Here is a 15,619-nt window from a genome sequence, read left to right on the forward strand (position 1 = left end):
TGCCTTGCTGACAGACTACAGATGTGCAAGAAATAAAATTACAATGAGGTAATGTAATTTCTAAAGTGTAGGTCTGGTCCGAGGGGCATGGCCAAAAGTGTTCGCCAATCGCACTGCTTGTGGGTAGAAGCTATTGAAGAATCTGGTGGTAAGTGTCCATGTGCTCTTGTATCTCTTGCCTGAGGGCAGTGGCGTGAAGAAATCTTGCCCGGGGTGGTGACTTTCCTCTGTGATGGAGAAGAGGTGTTGCCTTACACTGGTTCCATTACTGCATTGATACAGTTCTTGCACATCAGGATATTAGCAGGGCAGCATCCACAACAAAGTATCAGCGGGTCTCCTAGTAACGGTGAGATATTGGCTGCTAAAAGTCAACCTAAGGAGGCATCTAAAGTTCCCTGAAGTGGCTACACTCAAACCAGACACTCTATTGTCTGAAACATCTAAGCAGGTGATCATGCTAGAGCCAATGGTTCCCTGGGAAGACTGGATGGAAGAGGCCATTGAAACAAAGAGAGCCAAACATAAAGACCTGGTTAATCAGTGCTGTGGGAAGGGGTTGAGAGCATTGTATGAGTCCATTGAGGTGTGCTGCAGAGTATTGGTAGGTCACTCTCTCTTTAGAGCTGATGGTCGTTTGGGCATAACAAGGATGAGCAAGAGGAAGGCCATCAAGACCACAGAGGCTGCAGAACAAGACTCAAGATGGCTGCGGATCAAAAGGAGTGATCCAGGGGCACCAATGCCACCTGGCCACAAGCTGAGGCTTGATCAGCCTTGGCTGGGTTGCCTGAATGAGAAGGTCTGATGCTGAAAGACTTGAAACATCCAGTGGACCCCAGGTAGCATCACTGATGAGGTATCCGGGTGGATAAAAGGACGTATTTCTTAAACAAGCTACACATCTGTATAGATATCTGTAATATCACTGTGTGGTACACCAATACTAACAAACAAGACAAGTCTCTCTATAATAGGTTGTGACCGAGGCACAGAATTATATTCTGACATCACCAATGGATGAGATCCACACCTTCAGCTGTCGCAGTAAAACCCGTTCCATTATTCATGATTCCTATCATCCCAGCCACAAACTATTCTCCCCCCAATGCTCTGGCAAACAATACTAAACCATTTAAGTATGGACCACTAGGCTTAAGAATAGCTTCTACCCTACAGTAGTGTGTATCATTAACAACTAACTATGCAATACCTTTAGAATTTAATGCACGTCTACACTTTTGGACTACTTATTGTCCTATGTGTTTATTGTTCTCTACTGTCCTTTGTATGTTGTTGTGTTTTGTTGTACTATAATTAGTTATTATTTACTGTTTTGTAATGTACTGTGCTCATTGTGTTATTTATCTATTGTACTGTAACGTCCTGAGAGAATAGCTCAAGTACATGTACTGTACATATGGTAGATAAACTCCTGTCTCTCATCATATTTAAAAGTAAATAAAAAAGTTGCCAGATGTGACTTAAATGACTTACCACTGTGTACTGTACAGTATATTGCACCATATTATTTATTGCAAGATTATACAAAGGTTTTTCTTTAAGTGAGTTCAGTTCAGTTTATTTATCATATGCACGTATGCTCCAATACAAACATGCTAAATGGAGCTACAGAGTGCAGCTTGAAACGCAATGGGCTGACACCTTGGATGCTGTGGCAGGGATTACAGTCAATCACAGGTTACAAGGGCTGCAGCCAGGAGATTGACACAAACACCACATCCCTGCCTGGACCATTTCTATGCCCGGTTTGATGCTCTGAGCACGGACACTGCTGAGAAGGCCCCAAGTGTACAGGGCAAGTTTGTTCTGAAACTCTCAGAGCAGGAAGTGCAGAAAACTCTGAGGAGGGTGAAAATCCGTAAGGCTGCAGGGCCTGATGGGATACCACCCTGCATCCTCAGGATATGTGCAGCCGAGCTGACCACAGGGTTACAGATATCTTTAACTTCTCCCTGTCACAGTCCATTGTCCCCACCTGCCTCAAAAAAGGTTTAATGAAGGCTTTTCATGATTTTGTATTCTAAATGTCCTGATGTGCAATTCACCATCAGTTTGCAGTAATGACAGTAGTATGAGAAATAGAATCTACCAGGATAAGGGCTAATGAAAACAAGGTTGCCTATTAGTTTAAATGGGCCCAATAAAATGAGTTTCAATGTTGGAATGGACACAAGTGCAAAAGTTTGATAAAGTGTTTATGTAGTTGTGCATAATCTAATGTTACTAGTAGTAAATAAAAAATGTAAAATATCCAACATTTAAAACGTAAAATGTTTAATACTTCTTGGACTTGCCAGCAGCCTTATCATCCTGCAGCTCACAACTGGCAACCCAATGAAGCTAAGCAGGTTTGAGCCTGGTCAGTACCTGGATGTGAGACCTCCTGGAAAAAACTAAGGTTGCTGCTGGAAGAGGTGTTAGTGGGGCCAGCAGGGGTATCACCCTGCAGTGTGCATGGGTCCTAATGCCTCAGTATAGCGATGGGACACTATACTGTTGCAATGCTCTGTGGAAAACGAAGGGCATGACAAGGCACAGAAAAGTGTCATGACCATCCGCTGCAACCAAGGAAGTCTCCAGTTGTGACGACTACCTGTACCACTGGACCCAGGCTTCTGAGGTCAAGAGAGTGAGACTGCCCCAGTGCAATGGCTTTCCCACTTTAAAAAATCTCTCCTGCACAGGTTTATTTTGTGCAGCTCATCTTCCAAACAGTTAAGCTGCAAAAAGTACAACCGTCATTGTCGGACATAACAGACCACCATCACACACACACACTTGGACTTAAACCACATTCACGTTATTTATAAATGTCTACTTTCAGTGATATGAATGTTCCTTTCCATCTGTATTATTGGTATAACCATGAAAATGCCTAGTTCCTGAGAAGCAGGTTGTTATACTCTTACGAATACCTGTATCAAACATGCTATGTTATGAGAATACTGTTTCTGATTTTTATTTTTTTTCCTTTAGTTTTTCTTTGGAAAAACACTAAGAAATTACATTCACCCCCACTAACAGCAAACAGTATATAGAAAAACAGATTTAAATAATCTGGTGACAGAAAATTCCATTATCAATACCATTTATTTGAACATCAAATTGAAAAACTCCCTTTATGTACAATTATGTTGTAAAGTATATGCAAAAGTGTACTGCATAACCATACAAAATGTCTGGCCTACTGCTCATCAAACATGGGTTTCTTGAATAATAATTGTATTGATGTGCTTTGCCTACAAAAACATAAAATAAAAATGAATCCTTTATTTAATGAAAAGGTGTTTGCTAGAGTGAGGGAGTATCAAAATGTATTACTGCACATCTGAAGAAGACTCCAAATCCAAATGTTTTTTTTCTTTTGTTTAGAATGGAATAAACCTCTCGTTCTTTTTCTGCTCACAAGCTGACCCCCCACTTACCTCTTAATACTACTTAGTTACGATTAGGAAAATGCCAAAATGATGTAAATGTGCTGACATTTTCTTGAACAGACATTACCTACAGTAGGTAAATTCATTACACTGATGAACATTTCAAAATGTTCTGATCAACAAGACATCCATTGTGAAAGTTTCTAGAAGCATGTATGACAACTTTTGAAAGCAGTAAAAACTCAACAGTTGTGATGCATGATTTTCAGATGCTGTCTTGTGGGATTCTGTACAATGCCTCTTATAGAGATGAGACATACATAGGCTCTGATCTCTAAAGCCTGGATCCTGCACACTGTCCCACCTCATTACACACATGTACATTGAAGTTCACATCACATGTATAATAATAATAAATAATAAACATTTATAAATGGCTTTATAAAGAGGCTTTTCATAGCACTTGACAGGATAACAACAAAAAACACACATTGAGAGCAGATACAGTAGTAGATGGGGGCAATAGAATACAGTAGGAAAGCAAAGGGTCAAACAGAAACAGTTAAATTAAGCCCTTTTAAAAATAAAGTTTTGAGTTTAGGTTTGAAAGAGGTAAAAGAAAGGAGACTAATATCCTTAGGCATAGTGTTTCAGAGCTTGTTTCAGGCCCTGTCACCCATAGAGTGTAGAAGGGTTTGGGGAACAGACTGGAGACCAGAAAATTAAAAGTGACGGTTGCAAGGTGGGGAGTAGGACAATAGTAACTCAGACAGGTACTGAGGTGCAAAGCCATGCAGAGCCTTGTAGGTGAACATCAGTTTTTTGTAATCAACACGAAGCCTGATAGGAAGCCAGTGCAAGGACTCTAGGATAGAGGATATGAGTAATGTGATCACTTGCACTGGCACAGGATAACTTTCACATTATGACATTATGTGAATAGCACAAGTACAGTATGTACATAGTTTTACTATTGTCAGATCAGGAAGAGGCTGCAGGTAGAGCAGTAAGTGAGCTTCCATGTTTTGAACAATATACAGTACTGTCATGAAGTCAGGTTGCTATCAATCACAAAATGCTCTGTATCAAGTAGACACTTCTGCCCTAACCTTCACACTTGAATAGCCCCCTCAGTTGTACAAAACACGTAGTGCATCTTTCTCCTAATGTGTTAAACCCACTGACATCCATCAAGGTGGACTGCACAAAACCTTAATTCAACACTAGGGAACTTTTTGGTGGGAAAATTGGTCCTGGTGTGAGCATGTGTGTAAATGTGTCTGGGTGGTCCAATCCAGTGCACATTCCCAATTGTGCCTGAAAATGGATGGATGGATGGATATATTGTACTATACAGTACCCAGCCATAATTGTAATATTTGTAAAATGGATACAAACCCCAAATATTAAAAAATGTGTGGATACTTTTTAGACACTAATTCTACATTATCCTCAGGTCCTTAATGTTTTAATAATTGACTGATTTTCACTAGTAACCTAGAAATGTTTTTACTGGACAGATATGCTCTTGTACAATCTTATATCAGCGGCTCTCCTAAAGTTCTACCTCACTTCAGCTATCAAAATCAATTTCTCTACCTGATTTATAATGCTAATCAGATATGCAGGATCACCAGGTGGGTGCTATACCTCAGGGCATAGTTGGCTGTGGGTCCTCTCCTGTGTGTAAGGCACACTGGGGCAAAAGGTGCTATGTAAATGCAACAGATTATTTTAAGATCACAGAATGCTGGTTCAAAGGAATGCTGTTGTTTACACATTGAATTAACTATAATTCTAAATTACAAAAATGACTGGTGGGAATTTTACACCACTTCTGTTCTAGAGGTGATGTCACACCCATCCAGTGCCCCCAAGCGGTAAAATGATTCTGGGAATTAATTTGCAATGTGATTCCTCTGGGTACTAAAAAAGTGTTTCAATTTGGGAATTCTATTCAACGGTATTAAAGACAAACATATATCCACCCATTTTCTAAACCATTTAATGCAGTACAGTGTCACGGGTGAGTGGGAGCTTAACCCAGCAAACAACGGGCACAAGACAGGATACACTCTGGATGGCACACACACATTCTCACACCAGGGCCACTTTTACAGAAACCAATACAGAAATTAGATTTGACAGAAATCAACACAGGGAAGAACATTCAAACTCCAGGCAGATAGCACCCAAGAAGTTAACCGTGAACCCTAGTGCTGTGAGGCAGCAATGCTAACCACTGCACTGCTGTGCTGCCACTAGAAACATATACACTATACGAGCAACAGGTAAATTAAACTCCTCAACCCATTTTTGGTGAAGCGCTTAAGTGCAACAAGCACAAGAGATTTATTCACAACAACCTGCAGAGCAGAATATTTACATTTTTTTCCCTTTCAAACCTTTCAGGGCACAGTGGTAATAGACATTCCCATTTATTAAACATCAAAGAAAACATTGTATTACAATAGCAAACGTTATTGTACAATTATATGTACAAACATGTATTGAGCAATTACAGAAGAAAACAAAATCAGAATAATGTAATGATTGGTTCAATATTACTTAAACATATGGAATGCAGTATACAGTAGATTAACATTTCATTTTTAAAGGAAAACCAACTACAGATTTCCTATCTTTTAAAAACATGTCAGATATTAAAGTTAACAAAAAGATTATACAAGAGTGCCATCTTGTGTATAGAAATGACTAAAGAATTTGAGGACCTTAATGTATTATTACACTGATTTTTCTACATCAATTAAAAATGTAAACAAGATGACTAATGTAGCAGATGCAAAAACTTCCTTTAAAAATCATTTTTTTTTTATAGTTGTTCAATAATATAGTAGGTTTTTAAAATATTTTCATCAGTGGCATAAATTTAAATCTGAATAAGTACAGTAGTACAGGGCTATACAGTCAAGAATTCAACAGACTCTTAATATATGACCATATTCACAAATCCACTGATATGAAGACAAAGCATAATAAAGTCCATAACTGTTTTTCTATCAAAATACTGTAAGTGCAAATATATGTGACATTCACAAACTATTAAATATTTCAGTTTCCATTATGCAAAAGGATTCTATTTTATTTATAAAGCATCTAAAGGTAACTTCTGTTTATAGAATATCACTCACTGTTATTCCCAGAACTGCCTGGAAATACTCTTCTCTATATTACAACTCTTACAAAACTCTTAAAAAGACCTACATAGAAATTCTTGGTGCAAGAATAAACTTTTTAGCCAGTACTTAATTTCCTATTTCTCTATTTCTTGAAATTAGAATTTACCCCAATGTGTGGTATTGTTTTAATGTCAACTGAAATTCTTCTAATCTTATCAATTAGCCGAGGAATGTTCCCATGTACTTCATTACATATTACTAGATTCTCAGTAAATAGAGTGGTATTACATTACAATCAAACAACAGTGTTATTACTATAGGTTAGACTATTTTAGAATGGAACATCATCACCAAACGGAAGCAGAATTCATAATCTCTTCCTTTGAAATGCAATATTTAGGACAACTGACATTAGACAACATAAAAAACTTATACATTGCAACTAATAGCAGCAAACATTAAATAGTTGTTACAAGATATTTCAGAAATAAGCAGTTTTTACTTTTTGAAATAATAAACTTTTACATCCCAATTTCATCTTGTACTCAAATGTCCTGTGCACACCTACATGTCCTGATGTAGAGCACACCTGTGGCTTTTGGCCTACCAGACCCAAAAATGCACCCATTGATGAAATATCAGTGATCTTTTCATAAAATTAGAATTTATGTAATTTCTGTAAAAGGATAATAGGCTATTTGATCCACCTTGCTCATTTTCTAGTTTGGTATCTAAATCAAACTAAATTTTCATCCAGTTGTTTAGTAAAACTGTCTGTTCCAGATACCCTCTTGTGTAAAGTAAGTGCCATTTACATTTCTAAACAAATTCATTTTAGTTTTCACTTCTTACCCTGTGTTTTACCTGCTATTTATGAGATAATTCCCTGGATTAATCTTATTTTATATGCCATAAAATTTAAATGTCAATCAAATCGCCTTTATTGTAGATTGCAGAGATTTCTCTCTCTTAACCTGTTTGTATATGACAATCCCCTGAGATCAGGACTCATTCTTGTTGATCTTTGAACTGTTTTCCATGGCTCCGATATCCTTCTTGTGATATGGTGACCAAAACCAAACCCACTGTTCTAGATCCCGGGTTCTCAAACTATGGTACCAACAATAGTATCCAGGTGGTATGCCAGATGACCCTGGAAATTTGTTTTGTGCACTGAAAAAGTGGGATGGGTTTTCATATTTTCTATTTTAATAAAATTAGTTTGTGTCAAATACGCAGCCTACGTACTACGATACAGCGCGTGCTAACACTTGAGTGGACACAAGGGCTACAGTGTAATTCTATACCATTGTATAGGAATGCGTGCTACGAACGAAAGCGGCCAATTGTATTTCAAAAATTATCTTCAGCAAATCGGGAGGCAGGAGAATGGGCATGGTTTTGGAACACTGGCAATCTTGTGAGCACAGGAAAGCGTGATATGAATTCACATCTGCTTTGTTCGACTAAACAGGTTCACCCCTCTCACTGAAATGGTGCTTTTTTATTGTTTATTTTTAATTGTTGTTGTTCCCGTTGTCATTCTGTAAAGCGCTTTGAGAAGCCATCTTTAAACGTGCTATATCAAATAAAGTTTATTATTATTATAATATTTATTATATGTGTATGTGAGTGTGTGCACGCGCGCTCATGTTGGTCAATGAGATTTTCTGTGGTTCCTATGAGAAGATGACTTGTAGGTGGTACTTGGATGCTTTGGTTTGATCAGGGGTGGTACTTGGTCCAAAACATTTGAGAACCACTGTTCTAGATGATCTTACTAGCGCACTGTAAAATCCTGCATTTCACTTTCAAATGTGTTACTACCTACCCATGCAGTTTTGTTTGATTTTATTACTGCTTTTCCATATTGTCTTCATTAGCACATCAAAGAATACACATATAATGCAGATCCCTTTTGTGTAGCTTCCAGCTATCCATTTGATATGTAGTTTTGTCACATCTGCAGTAGTTCAACTACTTTCCTAATTATATCAAAATCTAAATCATTTATACATTTCAAGAAAAGAAACAGGCCTTAAACAGATCCTAATTTAACATCTTCCTAATTAGATGTTGTGCTCCTTAAGAGAACATGCTGTCTTTTAGAGGGACATTATCAAAATGTTTTCTCGAAATATCCAATGTCATATGCTTTATTTTTATCTACCATCCTTGGTGCTTGTTTAAAGAATTCTAGCAGGTTAAACAAGACTATTCATTTCTAAATTCATGCTGACTGTCTCTTAAAGTGCCACCTTCTTTACCTGTAACATAAGTAATACTTATTTTTAAGTTTCCTGGTTCAGTTCTATAACCTTTTTAAAACTGGCGTTCCATCTATAATTCCTTAATCTATGGGTACTCCTCCCATTTTAAATGAGAGATTAAATATCCTTACTATGATTCTCTTAAATAAAATCCCTCATTTCTCTAATTATAACTTGATCCTGATCATCTATAGGATTTTAGCAGCCTTAAGACTCTGTGGAAGCTCAGAGTCAGTTATGTTAAAGTTGCCCAATACTGATGGAGCTTCTTCTATAAAATGGAACATTAATTTATTTTAAGATAACTTGATCCCCAGTTAAAAGAGGTCAGAGATTACTATTTTTTACTTGCCTTCATAAAGCTAGCCTGACAACAGTCAGCTGAAAATGTTACACTTTAGATAACAAAAGCATGTGGGTAAGTTACACTTACTAATAAAACACAGACTAAATTTCCTTTAAATCAATAATGTACCATAACTGAAAGGGATGGCCACAGATTCATGTCTCCACCTTTTCTCCTAAGCCTTAAAACCTGATCTAACACACCACATCATTAAAAGGCAGTCTGGTTTCATCTTCCTCAACAGAATTGTGCATTGGTTTGGATGGACAAAAAACTAACTTTAATAGTGCTAAGGCAATCCTAACAAGTATGCGGAGGGCAAGAAACGCAAAAGGCACAATAATTTCCATGAGGTGAAAGATTGGGGTACTGAACTCACTCAAGATACAAGTGAGAAAAAAAGTGCTCAGGGAAACACAGGGATAGAGGGAGAGTTTTGCAAACATAAAAGCATGCTCTTTGCCTCCATACCTCACATAGGGGTGCAGAGTTTCCCTTTCATTGAAGAGTGCAGTGACCCATATGGCCATCTGAAAAATGCCCGCAAAAAAGATGATAACACAGCTAATTTGGATGGCTTCCAGCTCATTATGGGACTTTTCCTCAAACTCATGTGTTAGCTGGTAAGCTAAGGGCAGGCCCCCAATGAAAGCCAGAGAGAAGGTGTTGAGAAGGCCCATGAACCTGGTTGTCTTGGTTATATACAGAAACAAAGAATGATGGACAAACCACAGTAGACCAACAGTCACAAAGGAGCCAAAGTAAGCCAGGTACTCAGGGCCAAAATCATGAAGAGCTTCAATCAAACTGTTGTTAAATCTCTCCTTCACCTCACTGGGTTCAGGCACATTGTCCTCACTGCAAACACAAGACATTTGGGATCAAACAATGCAGAGGCAGAGAGAGAAAAAGGTAAAACTAGAGATGAAAAACTTTACTGCTTGAATGAAATTCTACATGACAGTTGAAGTAGTATTTCCAGTTAAGCCATCCAACTATTTCCATCCTAAACCCAATCCAAGGCTAACTGACTTAGACAAATCAAATAAACATAATTAAAATGAATTGAACTAAAATATTGCATAGGCAATTAAACACTAAAAATGAATAATTGATGCTCAATTAACATACCATATATCTAAAATTAAAAGAGTGGCTACAATAGCATACACTCCATCACTAAAGGCTTCTACTCGCTCTTTGCTGAGAGGTTCATTTGGGTGGTAAGTGTACAACAGCATAGTTTCATTATGCTCTTCTTGTTGGCCTGGGGAAAGATAATTTGCAAAGATTTTATGGTCAGAAGCAAGATGTGTTTTTAACAGTTCTCTTTTTCTAAACATTCACTTAGCTATGTATAACTGTAGGAGTTTTTATTTATCTTAAAACAAATAAGGATTTTGTGATTTTGAGAGGGGAACTCACTCATACTGTATGTATACTATACCACTATACTATGTATACTATGAAGGAACAAATACTTCTATACTTGAGATCCTAACATTTTCTAAGCATACTTTATTAGAAGCTGACACAAGTACACTTTGCCCTTGTTAATTCAAATTAAGTTGTATATCTTTTTATTTCACTACATCTATTTAATATATTTCACAGAATAAAGACATATTCCAATGATTACAGTTCAGCCATCAGTTAAACTGCATTGATATATTAGGATTCAAGTCAAGCCAATTCTTTTTCAGGAACTATATAGATACTATACAATACACTAATGTGTAAAAGAAAGTACACTTTACTTTATGGTATTACATATTAAGACATCTTAAGACATCTGACCTTCATCAAGTCTTACCAGTAGGTATATTTTACCTCATCTGACACATATGTGGTGTTGCCGAGGGATAAACAGGTGTAAAAGGGATGTTATTCACGCCACACTGATCTTCTCCGTTCTTTGTTCGTACGTTTTCCAATTCCGATCCGTAATCCGTTTCCAGTATCCTTAACAATCCAAATTCCAAAGTCCGTATGTCCACACCAATCCATACTGTAACCAAGTTGTAATCCGTAAATCGCAGTCGTAAACCGTAAACCGTAGTCCGTTATCCCTTATTCCTTATTCCTTATTCCTTTCAAGCACAATCCTAAACCTCTCCTTCTTCCAAAACACATTCACCTTATCAGCTTCCGCGCCGGCTCACCGGTTCTGGAGCATTTATATACTGTTTCCTGATGTTGCTCAGCTGTGTCTCCTTGTTTCGCTGCATAGGTCTTTTCCAACAGCGGGTCAGCTGGTTATCCTTGGCGGCCATCTTGCCTAGGTCTATACTGAGTATATTCAGTGTTTCGTTCCGGAAATACCGGTTATAAATGACCCTTCCCCGGGTCCTCTTACATTCCCTCCCCCTGAGATCAGCCCCGTCCTCGGGTGGTCTAGAAAAAAATAAACAGTGCATTCGGGAGAGGGCATCTAGATTTCCTTGTTTCCTTCCGGGTCTATATACCGTTTGGAATTGAAACCTTTGCAGACTAAGACCCCATCGTGTAATTCTATCATTTTTATCCATATTTTGTAACATCCATGTTAATGGCGCATGATCTGTGTACAATATAAATCGTCTTCCCAATAAATAATACCTCAGATAAACTAGGGCCCATTTTATTGCTAGACATTCTTTTTCTATCGTAGAATAGTGTTTTTCTGCAGGATTCAACTTACGACTAATATATTAAATAGGATGCTCCAGTCCCTCAATTTCTTGCGAGAGTATGGTTCCAATTCCAGTGTCAGAAGCATCAGTTTGTACCACAAAAGGTTTATTAAAGTCCAGTACCTGTAAGATGGGTTGAGAAGAGAGAGTTGTTTTTAAGTCTTGAAAGGCCCTCTCTTCCAATTGGGTCCATTTTTTTTCCAGACAACTCGTCTTTGTTAAATCGTGCAGAGGGGCGGCAATGGAGGCAAACCCTGGAATGAAACGTCGATAATAACTCGCCAGTCCCAAAAATGTTCGGATTTGCTTCTTTGAAGAAGGTTTGGGCCAGTTTTTAATTAACTGCACCTTCTGATCTTGGGGCATGATCAATCCTCTCCCGATCGTATAACCAAGATAATTGGCTTCCCGGGCCCCCAGACAACATTTATTTGGGTTGGCTGTTACGCCTGCTGCTCGCAAAGCTCCAGTCACTGCTTCTAGGTGTTGTAGATGTTGTTCCCATGTCGTGCTATGTATCACGACGTCATCCAAGTAGGCAGCTGCAAAATCACGATATGATCTCAGTATTCGGTCCATTAATCTTTGAAACATTGCGGGAGCGCCATGCAAACCGAGGGTGGGACCCTATACTGATATAGCCCCTCAGGTGTGGCAAAGGCGGTCTTGGCTTTATCTTCTTCGGCCAGCGGCACTTGCCAATATCCCTTCGTAAGATCAAGGGTACTGATGTATCGGGCGTTACCTAATCGCTCGATCAGTTCATCTATACGGGGCATGGGGTATGCATCAAACAGCGAGATCTCATTTAACCTTTTGAAATTGTTACAAAATCGAATAGTTCCATCCGGCTTGGGAATCAGAACTATCAGGCTAGCCCACTCGCTATGGGATTCCTCGATTATTTTCATTTCTAGCATCTTTCCCACCTCTTCTTTAATCAATTTCCTTTTGGCTTCCGGTACTCGATACAGGGGTAGTCTTACCTTCTTCCCTGGTTCCATGATAATCTTATGTCGTATAAGATGGGTTCAAACAGGTGTCAGGGAAAAAATATCTTTGTTTTGGGATAGGAATTCTTGTAGTTCTTGTTTCCGAGCCAGAGCCAGGTCTCCCATGGCTACAACACCCGTTTCTTCTTCTAAAGGGTCAGGGGAGAAGTGGGTGAGCAGAACTTTGGTACCATGCCATTTCTTCAACAAATTGATGTGGTAGATTTGATGCTGCCGTCTTGTGTCATGTTGCTTGACCTTATAATTGACCGGACCCACCTTTTCCACTACTTCATAAGGCCCCTGCCAGGAGGCCAAGAATTTACACTCTGGGGTTGGAACTAAGACCAGTACTTTATCCCCAGGCTGAAATTCCCTCGCAACAGCTCCCCTATTATAAATTTGTTTTTGTTGAGCCTGGGCTTTCTCCAGGTTTTCTTTCACTATGGGAACAATAATGTTTATTCTTCCTCTCATCTGTTCCACATGCTCAATGATGGTCTGTAAAGGGGAAGGTTGATGCTCCCACGATTCTTTGACCATGTCTAATAGGCCCCGTGGTTTCCGAGAGTATAGTAATTCAAATGGGGAAAATCCGGTTGAGGCCTGTGGTACTTCTCGAACCGTGAACATGAGATACGGGAGAAGCTGATCCCAATTTTTTCCATCCTTTTGCATAGGCTTCCTCAGCATGCTTTTCAGGGTCTTATTAAAACGTTCTACTAAACCGTCGTTTGAGGGTGATAGACCGAGGTTTGGATCTGATGTATACCCAGTAGCTTACATAAGTCTTGCATGACTTTAGACATGAAAGGAGTTCCTTGATCAGTTAAGATCTCTTTAGGAATTCCGACTCTAGCGAACAGTTGTACTAGCTCCCTAGCTATGTTTTTGGCGGTGGCAGTTCTCAATGGAATGGCTTCGGGGTACCTTGTAGCATAATCCACTATCACTAATATATACTGGTAACCTGTGGTGGTTCTGATCAGGGGCCCCACCAAATCCATCTCAATCCATTCAAAGGGGGTTTCAGTAATTGGGAGGGGAATCAAAGGGTTTCTATAACAAGGTTGTGGAGCAGTTTTCTGACACTCCGGGCATTTCCGACAATACTTCTCGATGGCCTTATAGATCCCTGGCCAAAAAAAACTAGAGAGTAGTCTCTCAGATGTTTTCTTTACCCCCAGGTGTCCGCCCAGGAGGTGGCTACGGGCCAAGTTTTGGAGCTTCATCTGGTAGGCCCAGGGAATCAGGAGTTGTTCCACTTCATGTCCCTTCTGCTGCACCTGATAGAGGAGATTGTTTTTTATCATGAAATACGGGTAGCTTAATGTACTAGGATCAGTACACCACTTTCCATCGATTTTCCTGACATGTCCCCACACATGTCTCAAAGTTCCATCTTCTAATTGGCCCGTCGCAAACTTACCACGATGTTCTGGGGGCTACAAGTCTGGTAAATCCATATTTACGAATTCATCTCCAAGTTCAGATCCTCCTTCTTGTTGGTCCGTCTCATCAGGGACATCGTCAGGGGCATCATCCTGGCCTTCAGGACAGGGAAATGGTCTTCGCCTAACTGTCTGGACAGTGTTCCAAATTTGGAGGAAGTAGGGACAGTCTCTCCCCAGTAATACAGGGTACGGCAACTGCTCAACAACTCCGACAGTTGAACAGTATGTCCCCTGTTCTGTAGAGATGCTAAATTCTGCCGACGGATAGACCTTGGTGTCCCCGTGAATGCAAGTAATAGGTATCCCCTCTGTTTCCCGGATCTCCAGTTCTTCGGGAAGTATTGTAGGGGTCACCAGGGTCACAGTACTTCCGGAGTCCAACAAGGCCTCAACGGGTTCTACCCCATCTCGATTTTCGTAAGGTGGGGATCCTCGCAGGTTTGGAGCCGTGCCGTAAGGTAGTTACACTTGGCTTCATCTCTTGGGTCTACCTGCATGGGTTCAGACAGGCAGGGGCAATGGCTGGCTAAACGCCCTTCTTCATGACAATTAAAACATCGTCAGGTTTCTTTCCATGGTCGGGGCCTTGAATCTGACCTTTCCCAAAGGGGTTTCTTAAACTGTGGAGGCCCTCGATAATCACTGTACTTTATCGGCCCATACTTCATTTCAGTTTCCAGACTCTTGGGGCTTCTTCTCTCCTCTTTTCGAAAGTCCCCTTTTTCCTCCCTAATCAAGGCCTCCGTGGCATGTTTGTCTGTCCACTAAGTCCACTGCCTGATCCAGTGTCTGGGGATCCCCATCGCTCACTTTCCTTTTCAGAGGAACAGGCAGACTCCTCAAGAAGTGATCCAACACCACCCTTTCTACCACCTGTCCTGGGTTTAATTCTTCTGGCTGGAGCCATTTCTTTGCCAGATGTACCAGGTCAAACATCTGAGACCTCGTAGGCTTGCCCATTTGGTATCTCCAATTGTGAAACCGGACCGCTCGTATCGCCATGGTTACCCCTAGTCTTGCCAATATCTCCTTTTTCAGAGTCTCATAATTCTCTGCATCTTCCTCTTTTAAATCATAATAGGCCTTTTGGGCTTCTCCAATTAAATAAGGCGCTACTCTCCCGGCCCACTGCTCCTTGGGCCATGCATTTCGAGAGGCAGTTCTTTCAAATGTGGTTAAATAAGCTTCCACATCATCAAGTTCCGTCACCTTTTGGAGCCCAATTTGTTCAGCATGAAAGGTGTATCTCCCTGATACTGGGGTCTGTCTGATTTCCTCCCCTAATCTTTGCAATTCTTCTCTCACTAATTTCTGCTCCTCTATAATTCATTGGTTAGTTTCGGT

The 15,619-nt window shown here is 39.8% G+C and overlaps 1 protein-coding gene across 1 annotated transcript in view; it reads right to left on the reverse strand.

The window, feature by feature from the left end:
- Positions 1 to 5,714: 5,714 nt before the first annotated feature.
- Positions 5,715 to 15,619, reverse strand: part of tmem175 (transmembrane protein 175) — a 48,052-nt gene continuing 38,147 nt past the window's right edge. The window contains exons 9-10 of the mRNA XM_088912128.1: positions 10,289 to 10,424; positions 5,715 to 10,015 (exon numbers count right to left, since the gene is read on the reverse strand). Coding sequence (XP_088768254.1) covers positions 9,352 to 10,015; positions 10,289 to 10,424 — 800 coding nt within the window. The 3' untranslated portion in view covers positions 5,715 to 9,351. The remainder of the gene's footprint in view (positions 10,016 to 10,288; positions 10,425 to 15,619) is intronic.

The sequence above is a fragment of the Atractosteus spatula genome, chromosome 3 (assembly GCF_055471065.1).
Source record: "Atractosteus spatula isolate fAtrSpa1 chromosome 3, fAtrSpa1.hap1, whole genome shotgun sequence".
Taxonomy (NCBI): Eukaryota; Metazoa; Chordata; class Actinopteri; order Semionotiformes; family Lepisosteidae; genus Atractosteus; species Atractosteus spatula.